The sequence below is a fragment of the Dipodomys spectabilis genome, unplaced genomic scaffold, assembly GCF_019054845.1.
Source record: "Dipodomys spectabilis isolate Male_0828 unplaced genomic scaffold, ASM1905484v1 ptg000297l, whole genome shotgun sequence".
In the NCBI taxonomy this organism is placed as follows: Eukaryota; Metazoa; Chordata; class Mammalia; order Rodentia; family Heteromyidae; genus Dipodomys; species Dipodomys spectabilis.
The window spans coordinates 11,113,557-11,130,920 of record NW_024870974.1 but is presented as its reverse complement, the minus strand read 5'-3'; the positions used below and the strand labels follow the sequence as shown (position 1 = coordinate 11,130,920).

Below are 17,364 nucleotides of genomic sequence, written 5' to 3'. Positions count from 1 at the left end.
GGATTCAGGATGTGGGTAGAGAGAGGCGTGGAACAGAGGAACTGGAAAGGCTGCACCACATAGTGATCCTCGTGGAATGGCTCATTGGCTCACTCTCTCCACATCCCCAACCCTTTGGGGTCCTCAATACGCCTCATAGAAAGCTTCTTCTCTATCCAGAAAGCCTGGCTGTGGAATGATCCATGGAGGGTGGGGGGAGATCTTTACCCTTTACCCTGCCTGGTATTATTTCAACTTCTGACCTTCCTCTTGGTCTTCAAAGGGCTTCTTCTATGCTGAGAAGTGATCTCAGCACCTGGACAGGAATGAAAACCCAACACTTTGGTTTTTACAGTGGATTCCTAATGAGAGGCCAGTTTCTTCCACTAAAATGACTTTGACCTTAATATGTTCAAAATAAGCAACCTAATATTATTTGGCTAAAGAAGCATCTACCTCTCTAATTCAGCTGTCTCACCTATATTCTCTGCAGAGAGCCACAGATACTAAAAATAGCTCACTGGACTCATAAGAACCGAACCACCTACAAACCAAATTTCCTTTCTGACCTCAAAGAGACCTGCTTCCCTCGCCATCTGTGTGCAATACCCTTGGATTTCATCAGACCTTCTCCACAAACTTCTGTGGGAAACTCAGTAGTATTACAGAGAGTAAATATTCACTCCTTGCTCTTTTGATATTTCTCTCCTCTTTCACTAGGGAAATTGTAAGCATGTTTATGTATATTATAATCATTTCAGTTAAGAGGGTTAAGAGAGTTTGTTGAGTGGTTTTATATTTCTTGTTTCTAACATTTCAGACAGAAAATCACTCATGAAACGAAGCCTCTCTCTCTCTCTCTCTCTCTCTCTCTCTCTCTCTCTCTCTCTCTCTCTCTCTTTCTCTCTGCACTGAAAACTTTAGAACTACGCTGGCATTTTTTGTTCCAAGTCCTGCAACTGCCAGAATCATGGACAAGAATTGCAGCTCGTCCAAATGTGTGTGTTCAGTCCCGTTTGCTTGAGTTTTCTTTTTTTTTTTTTATTTGCCTAGATTCTGATTTTATTTATTTTACATACATGGCAAAATGCTTTGGCAAGCAACTCACTGGAGGTCTGATAATGCTTTCTCAGCTGATTGATTTGGTTGCAGAAGAAATTCCCAAAGATCTCTTTAAAAAATTAACTGCACATACTTCAGGCCTTGATAAATTACCCACTAGTAATATACATTAACAGCCTGATATTTATGCAATTTTAGTTTCATGGGTATATGGACTTTCCAAAATGGAAGTTTTTGTTTTGTGTTGTGTGAGATGTTTTATTTTGTTTGTAGTCAAGACTAGGCAAAATAAACCAGCTCCATTTATTGCTGTCTATTTTTCCAGGCCCAGAACTCAAGGGTCTGATTCTCAAAGATGAATAAAAAAAATCCTAAGAACTACCAGTGTGTACAGTCTAACAAAGTAGATAAGGAAGTAATATTGCCTAACACTAATCAAATGTGAATCTAGGCCAGGAGCATGGAAGAGATAGTAGATTTCACAAGGTAGACAAGGAGGCAACTTCTGTGGAAAACACCTCCCAGGGAGCAACAATATGATAAAAGAACAAGAAGAATAGTATGTTTGACCTCTACTGTGGTCTCTGCTGTTATTTTGAATGAGGCCGGTGTTATGTTTAATCATGGAAATTAAAAGGCTTCAAGATTTTGAATGGTATTCTAAGGGTACTGGACTATGTAGGAAACATTTAAAGAGACGTCAATGAGGAAATTTGCCCTAAATTGAACATATTCATAAGGCCACTCAATGAGCATTTCCACTGGGGCAAGGAGGATGGATTAGCAATGGGTTAAAGTAGAGCTAGGGAGAAAACATGGGAATGGTTGCCCAGATTAAAAAGGATAGGGGTTGGCCATGGATCAAGGTGCTTTGTTCAGTGGCAACTCTATTGTACAACTGTTTAAAATTAATACTTTTTTTTTTAATGACAGGACTTTTGATAACAAGAAAACAAAGCTAGTGCCCAAATTACAAGTGTCAAGCGATTAAAAAATCTAGAACCTGGTGACAGATTAGTTCAACAAGGACCTTAGCAGGAAGGGTCAAAGATAGGAAAAGTGACTAGCTGAGAACTGAACCTCACAGGAAAGCACGGAAATGAGAGTTCTAGAACCCCTAAAAGAGAGGGACAAAGTAATAACAATAATACTGATAATAAAGTTGAAGAAACGATAACTACTAATACTTGAACACTTAGAGAGAGCCAAGCAGTAGACAAGGCCTCGGCCATCCACCATCCTAATTCAAACTTCTAGATCACTTCACATAAAAGTATTTCCCTAGTTAGCGAAGAAATGAATCATAATTTGGAGAAACATACGTAACTTGTTCAAGGATTACAGCGCACGTTAAATCTTTTATTTCTTTAAGCCCATGATTTAGACACCCCAGGCTTGGCCCCTCTTTGGCAAGCCTGCCCAGTCCTGTTGCCCAGCATTTACCTTTGGTTTTTGAGTTGGAATGGGATATTCTCACTCTTGCTGTTAGTTGTTATTATTATTGCTTTGGGATAGAATGCCTGTTTCTGCACTTGACCTCAAAGCTCTCAGCTGCCACCCTTGGTGCTGGGCCACGGGCTTTGGCAGGTGCTTCATTACACGATTGCTAATGAGCCCTTGGGGCTGCAACCCTCTCTGGCCTTTGGAAGATGTTCAAACAGAGACTACAGGAGGCAGGTGGGGATGTAAAGAGGCGGGAAGGCCTGAGTTGAGTGCGATCATGCTTGTCACAGTCCCTGTGTGTGTGTGTGTGTGTGTGTGTGTGTGTGTGTTTTCCACCTTCAGTCTCTATGCCTGAAGTGCCCAGTGCCAATCATTTCAATGACATTCCACTTCTTTCCTGATCGAAAGAGAAATCCCTTCTGTTGTACTAACTTGAGCAGACTTAAACCACTCCACAGAAATGGGATTAAACGTAAAATATCCCAGAGCCAGGGCTGGAAGCACAAATTGTCTGTTAGAGAGTATTCCATACAGGCAGGCTCATTTTTTAATATATTTTTAATTGTAAAGATACTGTACAGAGGGGTTACAATTATATGAGCAAGGGAATGAGTCCATTTCCTATCAAGCATTGTTACTCCCTCCTTTGTTTTTCCCCAACCATCCCTTCCCTCCCCACCTCCCCAACTCCTCCCCGACCCCTGCAAAGTTCTAAAGTTTTCAACATAGTGTCTCGTACATCTCATTGTTACAATGGGCCAACCTGTATCCTTATTTCAGCATTTTGTTATTTCCCTTCCCCTCCCCAAATTAGAAAAATGTATAAACAAGATGCAGGTCACTAACATCAAATACAGTGAAAGCAGGAGTTATACCTTGGGGGAGGAACACACAAAGAAACAAAAAAAATCACATAGTACATTATAAGTACATTAAAAAGAACAATACCAAAAGTAAAATTTCTTATTTCCCTATCTTGGGAGTTCATTTTGCTTAGAATCAGGTTATATGGGCATATGTATATAGTTTGTGACCTCTTCTGCTTGTCTTAGACATATACTAGTTATTGCAGATAAGGGAAACCATGGGACCTATGTTTTTTTGAGTCTGGCTTACTTCACTTAATATAATTTTTTTCCAATTTTTTTCTATTTCCTAACAAATGGGGCAGTGTCATCATTTTTTAAAAATGGAGGAGGAAGAAGAAGAAGAGGCAAAGATGAAGTAGAGAAGTTAATGAAGTTATTTGAAAGGTTTATATAAGTAACTAACATTTATTTTTTCATTATCTGTAAGTAGTTGTACAAAGAAGTTTCAAAAGGCAAGTGGGTTAAAAATATGAATGTTCACTGCAGAACCATTAGATTTTTTTTTCTTTTTAATTTAATTTAATTTTATTTGTGAACATACTGTACAGAGGGGTTACAATTACATGGGCAGGATAATGCGTACATTTCTTACCAAGCATTGCAGCCTCCTCCTTTGGTTTACCCTTCACATCCCTTCCCAGCCTCCCCCCTCCCCCCCAATCCCAATCCTTCTCCTTCCCCCCCTTCCCCCCCCCCCCCCCCCCCGCACCGACGTTGTAAAGCTCGTTTTGGACATGACAACTTGTACTTCTCATTGTTGCAACAGGTCCACCTGTATCCTTAAACAACTGGTTTTTCCCCGTCTCCTCCACAAGTTATACTGACATCAAATATAGTGAAAGCAGGGGTTATACTGTGGGGGAGGGACATACAAAGCAACAAAGAGATAATCTTATAAATGCATTAGAAACACATGCATGAAAGAAAAAAACATTAAAATACATATCTAAGGGTTCATTTTCCTGACATCACATTATCTGACCTTTTCCGCTTGACTCAGACATATACTAGATATTGCAAATAAGGGAAACCATGGGCCCTATGTTTCTTTGGGCCTGGCTTACTTCACTTAATATAATTTTTTCCAAGTTTTCCATTAGATTTTTAATAAATTAAGTAGTTGACAGTTTTAGAAATGCTAAGCTAAATATTTTAACAACACATTCCTTGTAACATAATTTTACTAATAGTCTTACAAAGAGTTTGTTTTAAAAGAAGTTATGACTATTTAGTGCCATAGACTCATATATAATTAGGAATGTTACGCCAAGTTCAGTGGTTCATGTCTGTAATTGTAGCTCCTTGGGAGGCCTGAGATTGGAAGGACCACAGTCTGAGGAAAGACCATAGTTTGGACAAAGAATTCCTAAGACCCCATTTCACTCAACCAAAATCCATTCCTGATGACACATGCCCATCATGCCACCTATGTAGAAAACATACACAGAAGGATTATTGTTCAGGCTGCTCTCTGCAAGAGTCTAGAACCTTGTTTTAAAAATAGTACAAGTGGGCTGGGAAGGTGGCTCAGTGGTAGAGTGCTTGCCTTGCATGCCTGAGGCCCTGGGTTCGATTCCTCAGCACCACATAAGCAAAAAGAAAAAAGCCAGAAGTGGCGCTGTGGCTCAAGTGGTAGAGCGCTAACCTTGAGCTGAAGAGCTGAGGGACAGTGCCCAGGCCCAGAGTTCAGGCCCCACGACTGGACCAAAAATAAAAATAAAAATAGTACAAGTGAAAAGGAATGAAGGCATGGTTCAAGCAGTAAGGTACCTTTCTCACAAGCCCTGAGTTCAAATCCCAATGCTGTCACAGGAAAGGGGAAAATTCAGATGTTACTTAACTCTAGTCCATGTGGAATCTCTTTTTCAACAATATTTATGAAGGGTCATCTTTCCTCTGCCAGTTCAAAAAACTGTAGTGAGACCTTCTTTAATGAGTAAAGAATCTCATGATCATTACAATGTAAATATTAAAAATAATAGTCATTCTGATAGGTTCTGTTACAAAAAAGGAGGGTCCTGCTACCCTCATTACTTCACAGAGAAGAAAGTAAGATTGACAGAAGCACCGAGCACCACACTGTTCCCAGAAAACACTGTCCCCAGGTCTACTTGCTGATAAATCTGGCCAACCAGAGGTTTCAGTGATAGCTGTCAGTTATAATTGATTTAAGACTATGGCATAGCTCAAAATTAGTTTTTAACATTTGCAGGAGTTTTCAGTGTTGATTTTTCCTAAGAAAGAAATTTTCCTAGATCTACTCAAACCCCTAGCATTTATTTTCATAGAATTGCCTAAGTTTTGCATTTCTGCAATGCTTGTAATATTGATGTGAACAGTACCCTTTCAGTATCATTTAGTATCTGACGTTGATGCTAGCTTAATAGGACACCCATCTGGGAAATTTTAAAAAAGAATCTCAGATGTTGACTGGTTTGACAACTGGTTGACTTACTTCTGTGTGTGTGTGTGTGTGTGTGTGTGTGTGTGTGTGTGTGTGTGTCTGTGTCTGTGTCTGTGTCTGTGTCTGTGTCTGTGTGTACGCGCGCCTGCGTGCATACACTTCCATTCTTTCAGGGAGGTGTGCAAAGATACTAGGGCTTGATCCTAGGGTCTTCTACTCCCACTTGGAATTTTCACTAAAGGCTGGTGCTCTTCCACTTGAGCCACAGCTCTACTTCCAGCTTTTTGCTGATTAACTGGAGATAAAAGTCTTACAGCAATTCTTGCCCAGGTTGGCTTTGAATAACGATCCTCAAATCTCAGTCTCCTGAATAGCTAGGATTACGGGTGTGTATACCCATACCAGGCAGCATTTGTTTTATTTTATAATTCATAACGTGCATGTAGAAGCCATCATTTTTACTCTACATGAATGAGTGAGTAGTCGGGAGACAGAGAAGAGGGCTCAGGTTCGGTCATCACAGAGTGAGCATTTGCTACATTCTGTCAGTTTTGGGGTTGTGTGCCAAGGAGAAAATGGAGTATATTAGTCTGAGTTTCATCACAGATAACGACTCTGAAGTGATCTAGATTTTCTCAGCCCTTCTGTGGGCAAACATTGCCTATTACTAAAATAAGAAATGTGAATCACCATGGTAAATTAGATGACACTTGCTTTTGGGTGATTCTGGAATTGTGTAGTATTTTAAGGCAACAATGGGGCATATCTAAATAGAATCCACTCAGCCTTTGGCCTTCAGATACAAGGTTTTGAAGATTGTTAAATCTTGTGTAATAACCTATTAGATTTCTTTTAGGGGTGCATAACTTAAGCCATAACACTGCATGCAGAACCTGCTTTAAAATCTTATTAGCATGGTTGGCTCTTAAACCAGCCTTCTCTTTCTGTAGCAAGTTATTTCAATTCATTCATTTTGCTTTAGTCATTTCATTTTTGTCACCCTTAGTGCTATCTTGGTGTGCTATAATAGAAGGACACTGAATCAGACAAGCTGTAATTTTTATTGCAGGCATGTCTCAAGGCAAATTTATAAGCTGAACTTGATATTAGAAACTACTAGAGGGAACATGCCTTTGTTTTAAATTACAAAATGCTCTGCTAGTCTAAACTTGAAGCATGTTGAAAATAAACTCCCTTTTTGTCCTGACACCAGGAACTCCAGATGAGCAATGTATCAAGATATTTCTTTTAAAAGTTATTGTCTTCAAAACAGTTTCACCAACCAAAGTATGATCTCACCACCACTAAATTGAAGCTTTCTATTAGACCTATTAAATCTACCAGAAAAGTGGACAGTCATATCTGTTTCTGGAGGGCCTTCTCCATTCATGGACATTCAAGCTCTGTGTGCAACTACCTCTCCTTGTATTTGTAGAAATGGAATAGGTGGGGCATGCCATTTAACCTGTATAGATATGTTTGATTTCTTCTTTCTGTGTTATTTGAGAATTTCTTCCATAGGTGTTTTGAATACAGAATCATTCCCACTACTGAAAAAAAAATAGATTATTCTCACAACAAAATTATTATTGATATCCTATCACCAAAATAATTACATAGTGTTCCAGGAATAAATGTCACTCCCAGTAAATTGTGTCCCAGATACACATAGCTCATTTTCTATCATTTCTCCCTCCAATGTTTATTTACACGAACACTTTATTTACACAAACACTTGGGATCTCCAATCGTTAGAATAATTAGAAAATTCTGCTTATCAAACAATACTTTTGAAATGTATCCTTTATACAGCAGATATGTAGAGCCAAAAGAAATTATCATCTGTTTTCACAGAGTAAATGAAACACATCAACAATGCAAGCACATTAAATTTTACTGAAAGTTGCTATTAGAAATTGGCACAGACGCTCCTCTAACAGAGCCCCTAATTTATTGTTTGCAACATAATTTCGTACCTTCAGGAGATTGAGAACTACAAGAATATTCACAATGTTGGTTTGAGAGACTTACATGAAATTACTGGCTAACTCCATGTAGAGCCAGACCAAAAGAGCAGAGGTATATATTATATGAGATTTATTGTCCACGGTTGTGAAATGTCTTAGGAATTTATTATTGTTCACTGGATGATATCGTGCTTCAAAGCATCTATCTCCAGTCCCAGAAGTTAGTGAGCTTGATACACGACAGTATTCTATTTTGAACATTATGCTAAAGACACATATTAGTTCTGAAGTGCCAATCATCTGCACTGGGCAGCTGTACAATCTCAACGACTTTCCAGAGAGTGGTAACTGTTTCTCAGAGTGACTCTGAAACTCAACTATCAATCTCTACATTGAGGGTCAGAGAAGGAAACTGCCTAGAAAGAGATAGCATGGGACACAGGGGACACATTTCTAACGCAAATATTGGCTTGGAAAATCCTGGAGCATTATCCCAAAACAGAGGAGATGACAAATCTCTTCAGCTCACAGAAGTATGATATATCCTTCTTAAATATAAAGAAGAATCAGTCTCTTTCTCTCCCTATCCTTCTCCCACTACTTTTCCTCTGTCCATCTCCTTCTCTCTTTCACTCCTTCTATCTTTCTTTCTCTCCTACCTCTTGCCCCTACCACATACACACAGTAGATCAACTATAGCAAAGGAAATAAGAAACAGCATCTTATACACCATGGGCTGTGGGGGAAAGCAGCCTCCATTTGTATCCTAATCTCTCCCGCATTGACCATGCTATCCTGTCTGATCAAGGATAACTTCCTCACGTTCAACATGGATGAAATAGTTCTCAATTGCTTGTTATGTATGCAGTAGACAATAGTGACTACCATGAATACAGTACTAATTTTTGTGCATGTGATTGATTTCAAGGCATGTTGTTTGTATAAAATATAATTAGTTTCTTTGAAAAAAAAAGGGAGGGCACTGGTGGCTCATATGTGTAATCCTAGCTACTCAGGAGGCTGAGATATGACAATGACAGTTCAAAGCCAGCCCAGGCACCAAAGTCCGTGAGACTCTTATCTCCAATTAATCACCAGAAAACCAGAAGAAGAGCTGTGGCTCAAAGTGGTAGAATGCTAGCCTTGAGCAAAAAAAGCTCAAGGACTGCACCCATGTCCTGAGTGCAAGCCCCATGACCAACAAAAAAAATTATGAAAGCTTTGACACCTAAAGAAGTATAAACCTAGTACTTATAATGTACTGAAATTAAACAACTGAAGTATAACACATAGCAATTTAATTAGTCATTATTTTAATGATATTTCTAGACTTTTTTCCCAGGAGAGTTCACAAGAAAACCTCTGCGATACCACCACAAATGCCCATTTATTCTGCAATTGTACTTTTGACTTTTTATAATTTTCCACATCTATCTTACTGTCAGGTTTCATGTATCACAGCATAATAGCAAGAAGAAAATCTAACTCCATACATAAGGACGAGATTCGATATCTGTCTCCGTAGACATTACTGTTTTCTTCCTTTGACTTTGTTTCCACTTGCAGACATTCAGTTCTCTTTCCTGTGTCTCTCTTTTCTCCCAACAACCAAGGTCTCTGCAGGATCTGTCCAAGCAGACAGACATTCCTTACGGCACAGTGCTGGATTCTGCGGTCTATGAGCATGTCCGCACGAAGGGGCTGAATCCTTTCGAGAGAGACAGCATGTATTCCCAAATGTGGCGCATGATCAACAGAAGCAATGGATCAGAGAACAATGTCTTGGAGTCACAAGCAGGTGTTCAAAAGGTACTGGTTGTGGTTTTCCAATAATAGTCCTTACCAGCTCGCCTTTTATGTTGCAATTACGAAATTGAGATATTTGTATCTCTTGCTTGCTCTAACCCTGCCGGGGAGTCTTTAGTTAAATCATGCCATCTATAGGTTTGAAGAAGGCTTCGAGGTAACTTGGGACATTATTAAAGAGCTTTTAAAGCCTTTGGAACTCCAAAACTAAATTTATACATACTGGCATTTTGTCCAAGAAAGGATTAAGGACTTATAAACATGATGGCTAAAAATAGTTCTTTTTCTACAAATCTCCCTCCAAGTATTATTAGGGTTATCTAATTCTTTTAAATGATTCAGGGTATTTTCTGCATTTGTTTCTAGCTTAAAACTCTATCTTTACTTGTGATTATGTGAAGCTATTCAGAAATATAAGCTAATCTTGTCGGCAAATAAGGTTCCTACAAATGTCTGCTACTATTTTCAAAGGTGAAAATCTTTATCTACATCTTACTATTTTATAGCCATCATTTGGAAGCAACTATACAGAAAAAGACTTAGAGTGGCTTGTTTCCTTTGTTAGAGAACTTAACGTTCCTTTTTTTTTTCCTTGCTGAACTGAAATTTATTTACACGTATACAGAAGTAATGCAGGCATTATCAGCCTCTATGAGAACACTGGTTTGTTTTTATTTTGGTTTCTGTTTCTGTTTTGCTTAAAATTACCTCCTTTGGGTCGCCTGATAACAATCAATGTTTGGCATGAATAATTGAATAATTATAAAGCTGGGCTCCACGTGGCTCTTGCCTGTAATCCTAGCTACTCAGGAGAGATCTGGAAGATTAGAGTTCAAGGCCAGTATAGACAGAAACTTTACTAGATGCCATGTTCAAAATAACCAAAAAACAGGACTATAGACTATGGTTTAAGGAGCAGAGCACCAACTTAGCATATGCAAGGCCCTGAGCTCATATCCCAGAATCTCCAAAGAAAAAAAGGATGCTTCAAATACATGAGGAAGGATGTTACTAAAGGAATAATAGTGCCGTGCCCACTTTCTGTATGACCTTTCACAGCAGCATGATGTTTGACCTCATCTGAGTGTTCTACTCAGAATACAAATACTTCAGGTTTTCACTATTAGAATTACTGCACCACGGATTCCAGCACTGCTGTCAGCCTTGTCATGTGAAACCCTTTATCTGCGCCTGGCCTGCAGGACAGTCAGCACATGGTGTCATCATTTTGATGACAACGTCAAGTTCTCCACACTCTCACCGTGTCCTTAAGGAAGTGACCATTCTTAAGAAGCTAGCAAAGGCCACTAAATAGAGAAGTAAATAACCTTGAGGTGTTCACCATGGCTTCTAGTGCATTTGCCCTCATTGTGTAAATTCCATTTTCCCAGAACCCAGGAATGGATCTAAAGTGTCTGTTTCTTGTCTTTCCCGTGAGGACCTGGAACTTCCATCCCTGGAAAGAACGGTGTCCTCAACTAGAGAGTTGGGGGTGGGGGAAGGGATGGAAAGGTGCGTTGGGGGGCTGACTGAGCAGGTATGCTGGGGAGGAAAGCAAGGTGGCCATAGAAGGTAGATTAACGTGAGCTTCAGGGAAGGTATATTAAGTAGTCTAGGAAGTTATTTTACTTTATATCATCTGTTGTTAAAGGGACCAGAGGTGTCAAACTCAGTGGAATTATATATACATTAGGTCCTGGGTTCAATCCCCAGTACCATCCCTCGTCTCCCCTCCCCACACACTTGGAGAACTTTTCCTCTTAAGGATTAGTATCACTAGAAATTCATGGTATACACTTCCGTTTCAGGATCCAGAGTTCCCATAACTGGTCTTTTTTTTTTCAATACTGTCCCGTTCCCGAGGACTTTCATTCTCTCACTGAACACATAAATACTAAAGGAAACATTTCACAAAGCAAACATGCACATTCTCTCCTCTATGGGATGTATGCATTCAGCAAGTATTGAGTGCCAACTGTATACCGACCCCTGACTTCCGACCTGGAGACTCGCACGGCAGCAGAGGGATGGTCACTGAATTCACGAATGGAAAAGTTGGGAAGGAAGGTTGAACGGGAGATCAAATGTGAGATTGACTAGAGTGATTTAAGTCAGGGTACATCTGTGCAATTAAAAAATGGGCCGTGGTTGTGAAAAGTAAAGACAGAATGTACAGATCACTCAGCTCCCTTCTGTTTTACTTTACACAGTAGTGAAATGACTACAGTCAGTTCAGGAATTAGAAATATGACCTTTGCAGTCATCTACCCTGGAGTTGAGTCCAGCTCATTTCTTAAAAATTAAAATGTTATCTGAAGACTGCTGGTTCATGCCTGTGAGCTACTTAGGAATCTCTGATCTGAAGATTGAGGATCAAAGCCAGCCCAGGCAGGAAAGTCCATGAGACACTTACCTCCAATTAACCACTACAAAACTGAAAGTGGGAAAGCACCAAACATGAATGAAAAAAGTAAGGACAGCACCCAAACCCTGAGCACCAGTACTGGCACTAAATTAATTAGTTAATTAACTAATAGGTAGGTAGAGAATGAAATGTGCAAATATAACTTAATTATTTAAAACTAGTTGGGGCCTTAGAAGTTTGGTCATATTGGTAAAAAAAATCCAGCTTCTTTCAGCTTTTGTCAAGAGTAAATGAAATAATATAGGTAAATATTCTTAATAAATAGCACAATTAGAGCTATGAACCTATCTCATAAAATAATGAGAGCTTTGTAACTACACAACAATTCTTTAACTGAGCATCAGGGGCTCATACATGTAGCTCTAGCTACTTAGGAGACTGATCTGAGAATCAAGATTCCAAGCCAATCCAGGCAACAAAACCATGACACTCCTATCGCTGATTTTAAAAAAAAAGGCCAGAACTGGAGATATGTCTCAAGTGGTAGAGCATCAGCTGTGAGTAAAAGCACTAGCCTCTGAGTTCAAACCCTAGTACACCAAAAAGCAACAACAATAACAAAAACAAAAACAAAAAAGTATTATTTAGTAATTAAGTATTTCCTAGGGTTTAGTTAAAATGGTGATACAATGAAAAAGAAAACGTAGCAAAAGAAATCAAAGACATTTTCTACCCCAATAGCCTGCTAATAAAGAAGACTAATAGGCTTAAAATTGCAACTTTAGTCATCAAATGCTTATTGTTCTATATTTATTCTGTTCCCTGATTGGCTACAGGGGTAGTGAAGAATGCCTTATGAATTCACAACAGAAAAAAAATAAAAAAAGTAAAATTTGTATGTAGTATTTGTTTCTTTCACCCCAGGCAGAGACAACTCAAAATTGATTGGACAGATCATAGGCATAATAAATATGTGCATTTTGATTCAGGTGGCCACGTTTTGAGAAGTTTCTATTTTAAAAAAAAAGTAAAAAAGAAACAATAACCTCTTCACCTGCTAAAGTTCACAAGAGACTCAGGAACTAAGAGCTGCAACACAGCATACAACTGTGGATCCTTCTTTGAATAACTGGTCTTGCACATCTTTGGCTGCTTTCTGTGTTCTGTCATTGATTTTGAATTTGTCCAAGCAGAAGGGACCCCAGAGGTCCTCTAGGCAACATTACACTAAAGGCCAGCTTTCTGTGGTACCTGTGCCAGGAATCTGTCATACATACAGTCACAGCCTCCCAGCAAAGCCGGGATCACTGTGAATAGCAATCCTCACAATCTGTAACCTTAAGTAGATCTCATTAATGTCTCAGGCTGAGCTTGTTCTTAATTGAGCTGCTAGTCTCATTAAGTTTCTTTTACTTGAAGGTAGTTCCTGATCCCTTCTAGCATCTTTGTTCTGCTATACCTCCCCACTCCCAAAAGAAATCTATGCAAATGAGCATGAAGTCTAGAGTTCTGATTTACTATTCTTGTGAGATGTTCACCCATCCTGAACTATCCTAATTAAGCTAGAACAAATTTATTTCTGTCTTTCTCTGCCCGGGATTTTTGCATAAGTAAAGAGAGAATGATTTAAAATTGTAACTGATTTTTTTCAGGCATACAACAATTATTTATTGAGCACTTGCTATGTATCAGGCGTTAGTGACTGACTGGAGTGAACAGCAATACAGAAATTTAAATAAATACCTTCATGGCATTTACCTTCTCACAAGGTAACAGATAAGATACAAGCTAAATCTGTATCATACATTTAGTAGGGAGATGTATGTAGGTGGAAAAAGTAGAAATAAAAATATGGAGATAGGAGAAAGAGAGATAGAGGAAAGGGAATGAGGAAAAGATCAAAGGTTGGGCAAGGTGGAAGCTGTGAACACTGCTGGTGTTTGAGCCTCAGTATAGTTCAGATTGTATCTTAATTGGGAAATGAAGGCATTTGAATTTCTTAAATCCCTTCAAGTGATTCTGATCCACAATGAAGGTTGAGAATGACAAATGTAATCCTGTGTAAGCCACTGCTTTAATGACTTCGCCTGTACTCTGATATTGGAAGCCAGTGGAGGGTTTTGAGCAGAAAGCTGACAGGATCTTTTTTTAAAAAAAAAAGTTTCTCATGGGCTTGGTGAGAACAGGAAAAAGCCAAGGTTGGAAGACATGAAGAGCAATGACCTACCACAGCAAGCTGAGTGTAACACTTGGTGCTTCACCACTATTCGCACCAAGTGTGTGAGTGCCATTATTGAAAATGCCCTAACCTGGGCAGGGACTGAGTTAGAAGAAAGACAAGCTCTTTGGAGAAGAGACAGAAGCAATGGAGACATTAAGTACTAAAAAAGGATGTCTCTAAAGAATCAAATCACCAAGAATCAGCAGAAAACCAGTATTTGCGATTGAGAGCAAGCCAACAGATAAAATTGGCTCTGTATCTAGTGGATCCTGATCTTACCTACCTCAAACCCCTGAACCAGGCTGGTCAGATCCTCTTGTCTGTTTTTTTTTTTTTTCCATTTTCCCATCCTCTTAGAGCTCTGTAGCATCATCTGGCATAAAGATGCCAAAGTGAATGATAGTTTCTGAATCTGCCTCAGAAAGATGTAAGGAGGAACTTGAACTTGCATGTGCAACTTGTTGCTAATAAATCTGGGTTCGTGACTTTAAAATCTGGGTTAGGCCTTTATAGAAATAGAATCATAGAAATAGAATCAGGAAAGGACACATTGCTTGAGGAAAACAAAATAAAATGTTGAACTTCCCTGGGCTATTGAAATGCCAAGCCTAAGTTGTCATACCATTGGGCCTAGGAGGGTGGCGGGATATTTACTCCATTTGCCCTTTGCCAAATGATTCCGACAAACAATATATGATTCATGTTTGCAGTTCACCCTGCAGCTGGGAGCTCAGGCCCCAGGAGTGCATTTTCTGCTCTCCAGCAATCAGAGTTGTTAGGTCTGTGTCAGTAATGACACAATGCAGGAGGAGTTCTCTAGCAACTGCCTAGTAGAAAGGCATAAAAACTGTTCCTAACTGTTCTGCTCGTGCATTTTTGATACCTGGGAATTTGATAGGTTTTTCTATAAAAGTGATGGTCATTTTGTATTATTACCTTTAAATAGTTGTGCAAACGAGTTGCCACTTACCAAAGCAGTTTTTTTAATATAATATAGCTTGATCAATGTTATCCCTTTCAACATTCTCATCTACCCTTCCTCTATCCACCCTCTCCCTCCCTCTTCTTAATTTTGTCTTAAGATACACATTGGATCCTTGTTTGCATTACGCCCCCTTCTCCTCTTCATTTGTCTACCCCTTTCCTTTGGACCCCACCGCTCCCTTTTTGAGGGCCTTCTTCCACGTGTTCTATTTTGCTGAACTTTGATTTTTGGCTTTCTAAGGAATTGCACTACTTGAGATGTCCCTGGAATCTTCCATACTTCAGTTAACACATTTCTTTCCATTGATGGTAATCCTCATGAATATGTGAAATCAAAATCCATCTTGCTTTGATATTGCCTCAAAAAAAGGAAAGGGGAAATGTTGAATCATAACGTATTTACATGGTCATAAGCACTTTGAGTTGTGAACATGTCAAATTCAGTGTTTGAGATCTGTGTGTGTGTGTGTGCACACACTGCTTCTCTGTATCAGAGTGGGTGCTAATGAAAATAACGGAGTGTTCCATAAACGCAAAGGTGACACTGTCATTACTGCTATTAGCAGAACATAGAGTTTTAAAATTGCTTTTATTTCATGGTGGTAAATTGGATGCTTTTAAGCCACAATGAAAGGTATTTCTTCCATACTTCCTCTTTTAATTAGCAATATTCAGTTCTAAGTCATCTGTTCTCTCATTCCTTTTATCAGCAAGCAATAAGCCAGTAGCTGCCAAATAAACGCATTCTAACAGCCACCCACCAAGAACTGTTGAAGAAATTAGAACATGGAGAAAGTGGAGCTTCCTCCACTAGGTGAAGAGACTTCCTAAGGTCAGTGAAGGCTTCCTAGAGGAAGGGATGTTAAACTTAAAGTCAGGCAGACTTAATTAAGTAAATGAGAGGTAGTAATTAGCTGGGAGAAACACGCATGGAACAATGGCACGGGGTGAACAGAAGTACTGTATAGACAGGAAGTTGAAAGGAATTTTAGTTGAAGAATCAGATGCCACACAAAGGATGGAGAGAGAGGAGCTGCCTGTGTCCATGGAACAAAGATACCTACCGAGTACGTAGCATATGAATTTCCTAATCGTATCATCCTAAACCAGTGAGCAAGAGGTATGAGAAGAATTGCCAAAGATACTTGAAAAAAATCAACATAGCAAATTTCTGGATCAGAATGAAGATATCACGTTTTGGGACCTCAGTTTTCTTCCATGTATTTAAAAAGTGTGGAAGTGCAACTGATGGATTCTGTAATATTTTTTCTGGAACAAATGTTTAGTGGCTCTTTCAATTCTAATTTCAAACTATACATAATAGTTACATGAGAGAAACTGCATAGCCAAAAACACAGAAGATACTAATAGGAGTACCAAGCCCCTGCTGTTAGTTTTGGTTTAATACACAGCCACATGTTCTAGCCGAAAAAACATTCCAAAGGAATTCTAACATTATATAGTGTTCTCCAAGATGAAGAAGAATGTGTAGGTAGATCTTTGACTTTTGAAGAGTTCCATTATATTCAAAATGTATCTATCTATCGATCTATCTATCTATGGTGAATTGTCTTGTTTCATTGTTACTTTAAATAACTACTTCATAGGCCAGTTATAGTTTCTCATATCTATAATCCATAAGACCAGCCCAGGCTAAAAGCTCTAGATCCTATTTGTGAAAATGACTAAAATAAAATGGGCTGAGGGGATGGTTCAAATGGTAGAGCACCTACCTATCTAGCAGCAGAGGTTGAGTTCAAACATCAGTCCCACCAAAGGTGAGGAGACTGCTTTGCAAAGTTGAAAATTTAGATGCACCTCGAAAATTTTCTGTTGGAAAAGTACAAAACATTAAACCTCATAATCCTGCCAGAATTTTCATCAGTTCCTTCTCACCCACTTTTACCTTCAACGTTACCCCCATGCTTATGGTGGGATATAAAGCTTTATGATTTGCTTTTGCTTTTATATAAGAACACATCGTTCCTTTATAAAGTTTCCTTTCATTTGAATTTAGACTTGTACTCTACTTTGGTCATTTCCAATTTCTGTGTTAGAATCATCTTTCAGGTTAGAATATATTATCTGTAAAGTATTATTCTAACACTCTCTGAACAGTGCATAAACTACCATATTTATTGGATCCGTGGCCTTGTTGAATACTTTCAAAGTTTTATTTTCTCATGAAACAGCTGTCATAAACATGCATTTTTATGTATCCATGTTGTCTCATAGGCCCAGCTTAGTATGCCTTTTTTAAGTAA

At 38.9% G+C, this 17,364-nt stretch overlaps 1 protein-coding gene across 3 annotated transcripts in view; it reads left to right on the top strand.

Annotated features, from left to right (window-relative positions):
* Positions 1-17,364, top strand: part of Grid2 (glutamate ionotropic receptor delta type subunit 2) — a 1,058,508-nt gene that overhangs the window by 851,627 nt on the left and 189,517 nt on the right. For all 3 annotated transcript variants that reach the window (XM_042701886.1, XM_042701887.1, XM_042701885.1), the window contains one exon: positions 9,338-9,533. In XM_042701886.1, coding sequence (XP_042557820.1) covers positions 9,338-9,533 — 196 coding nt within the window. The remainder of the gene's footprint in view (positions 1-9,337; positions 9,534-17,364) is intronic.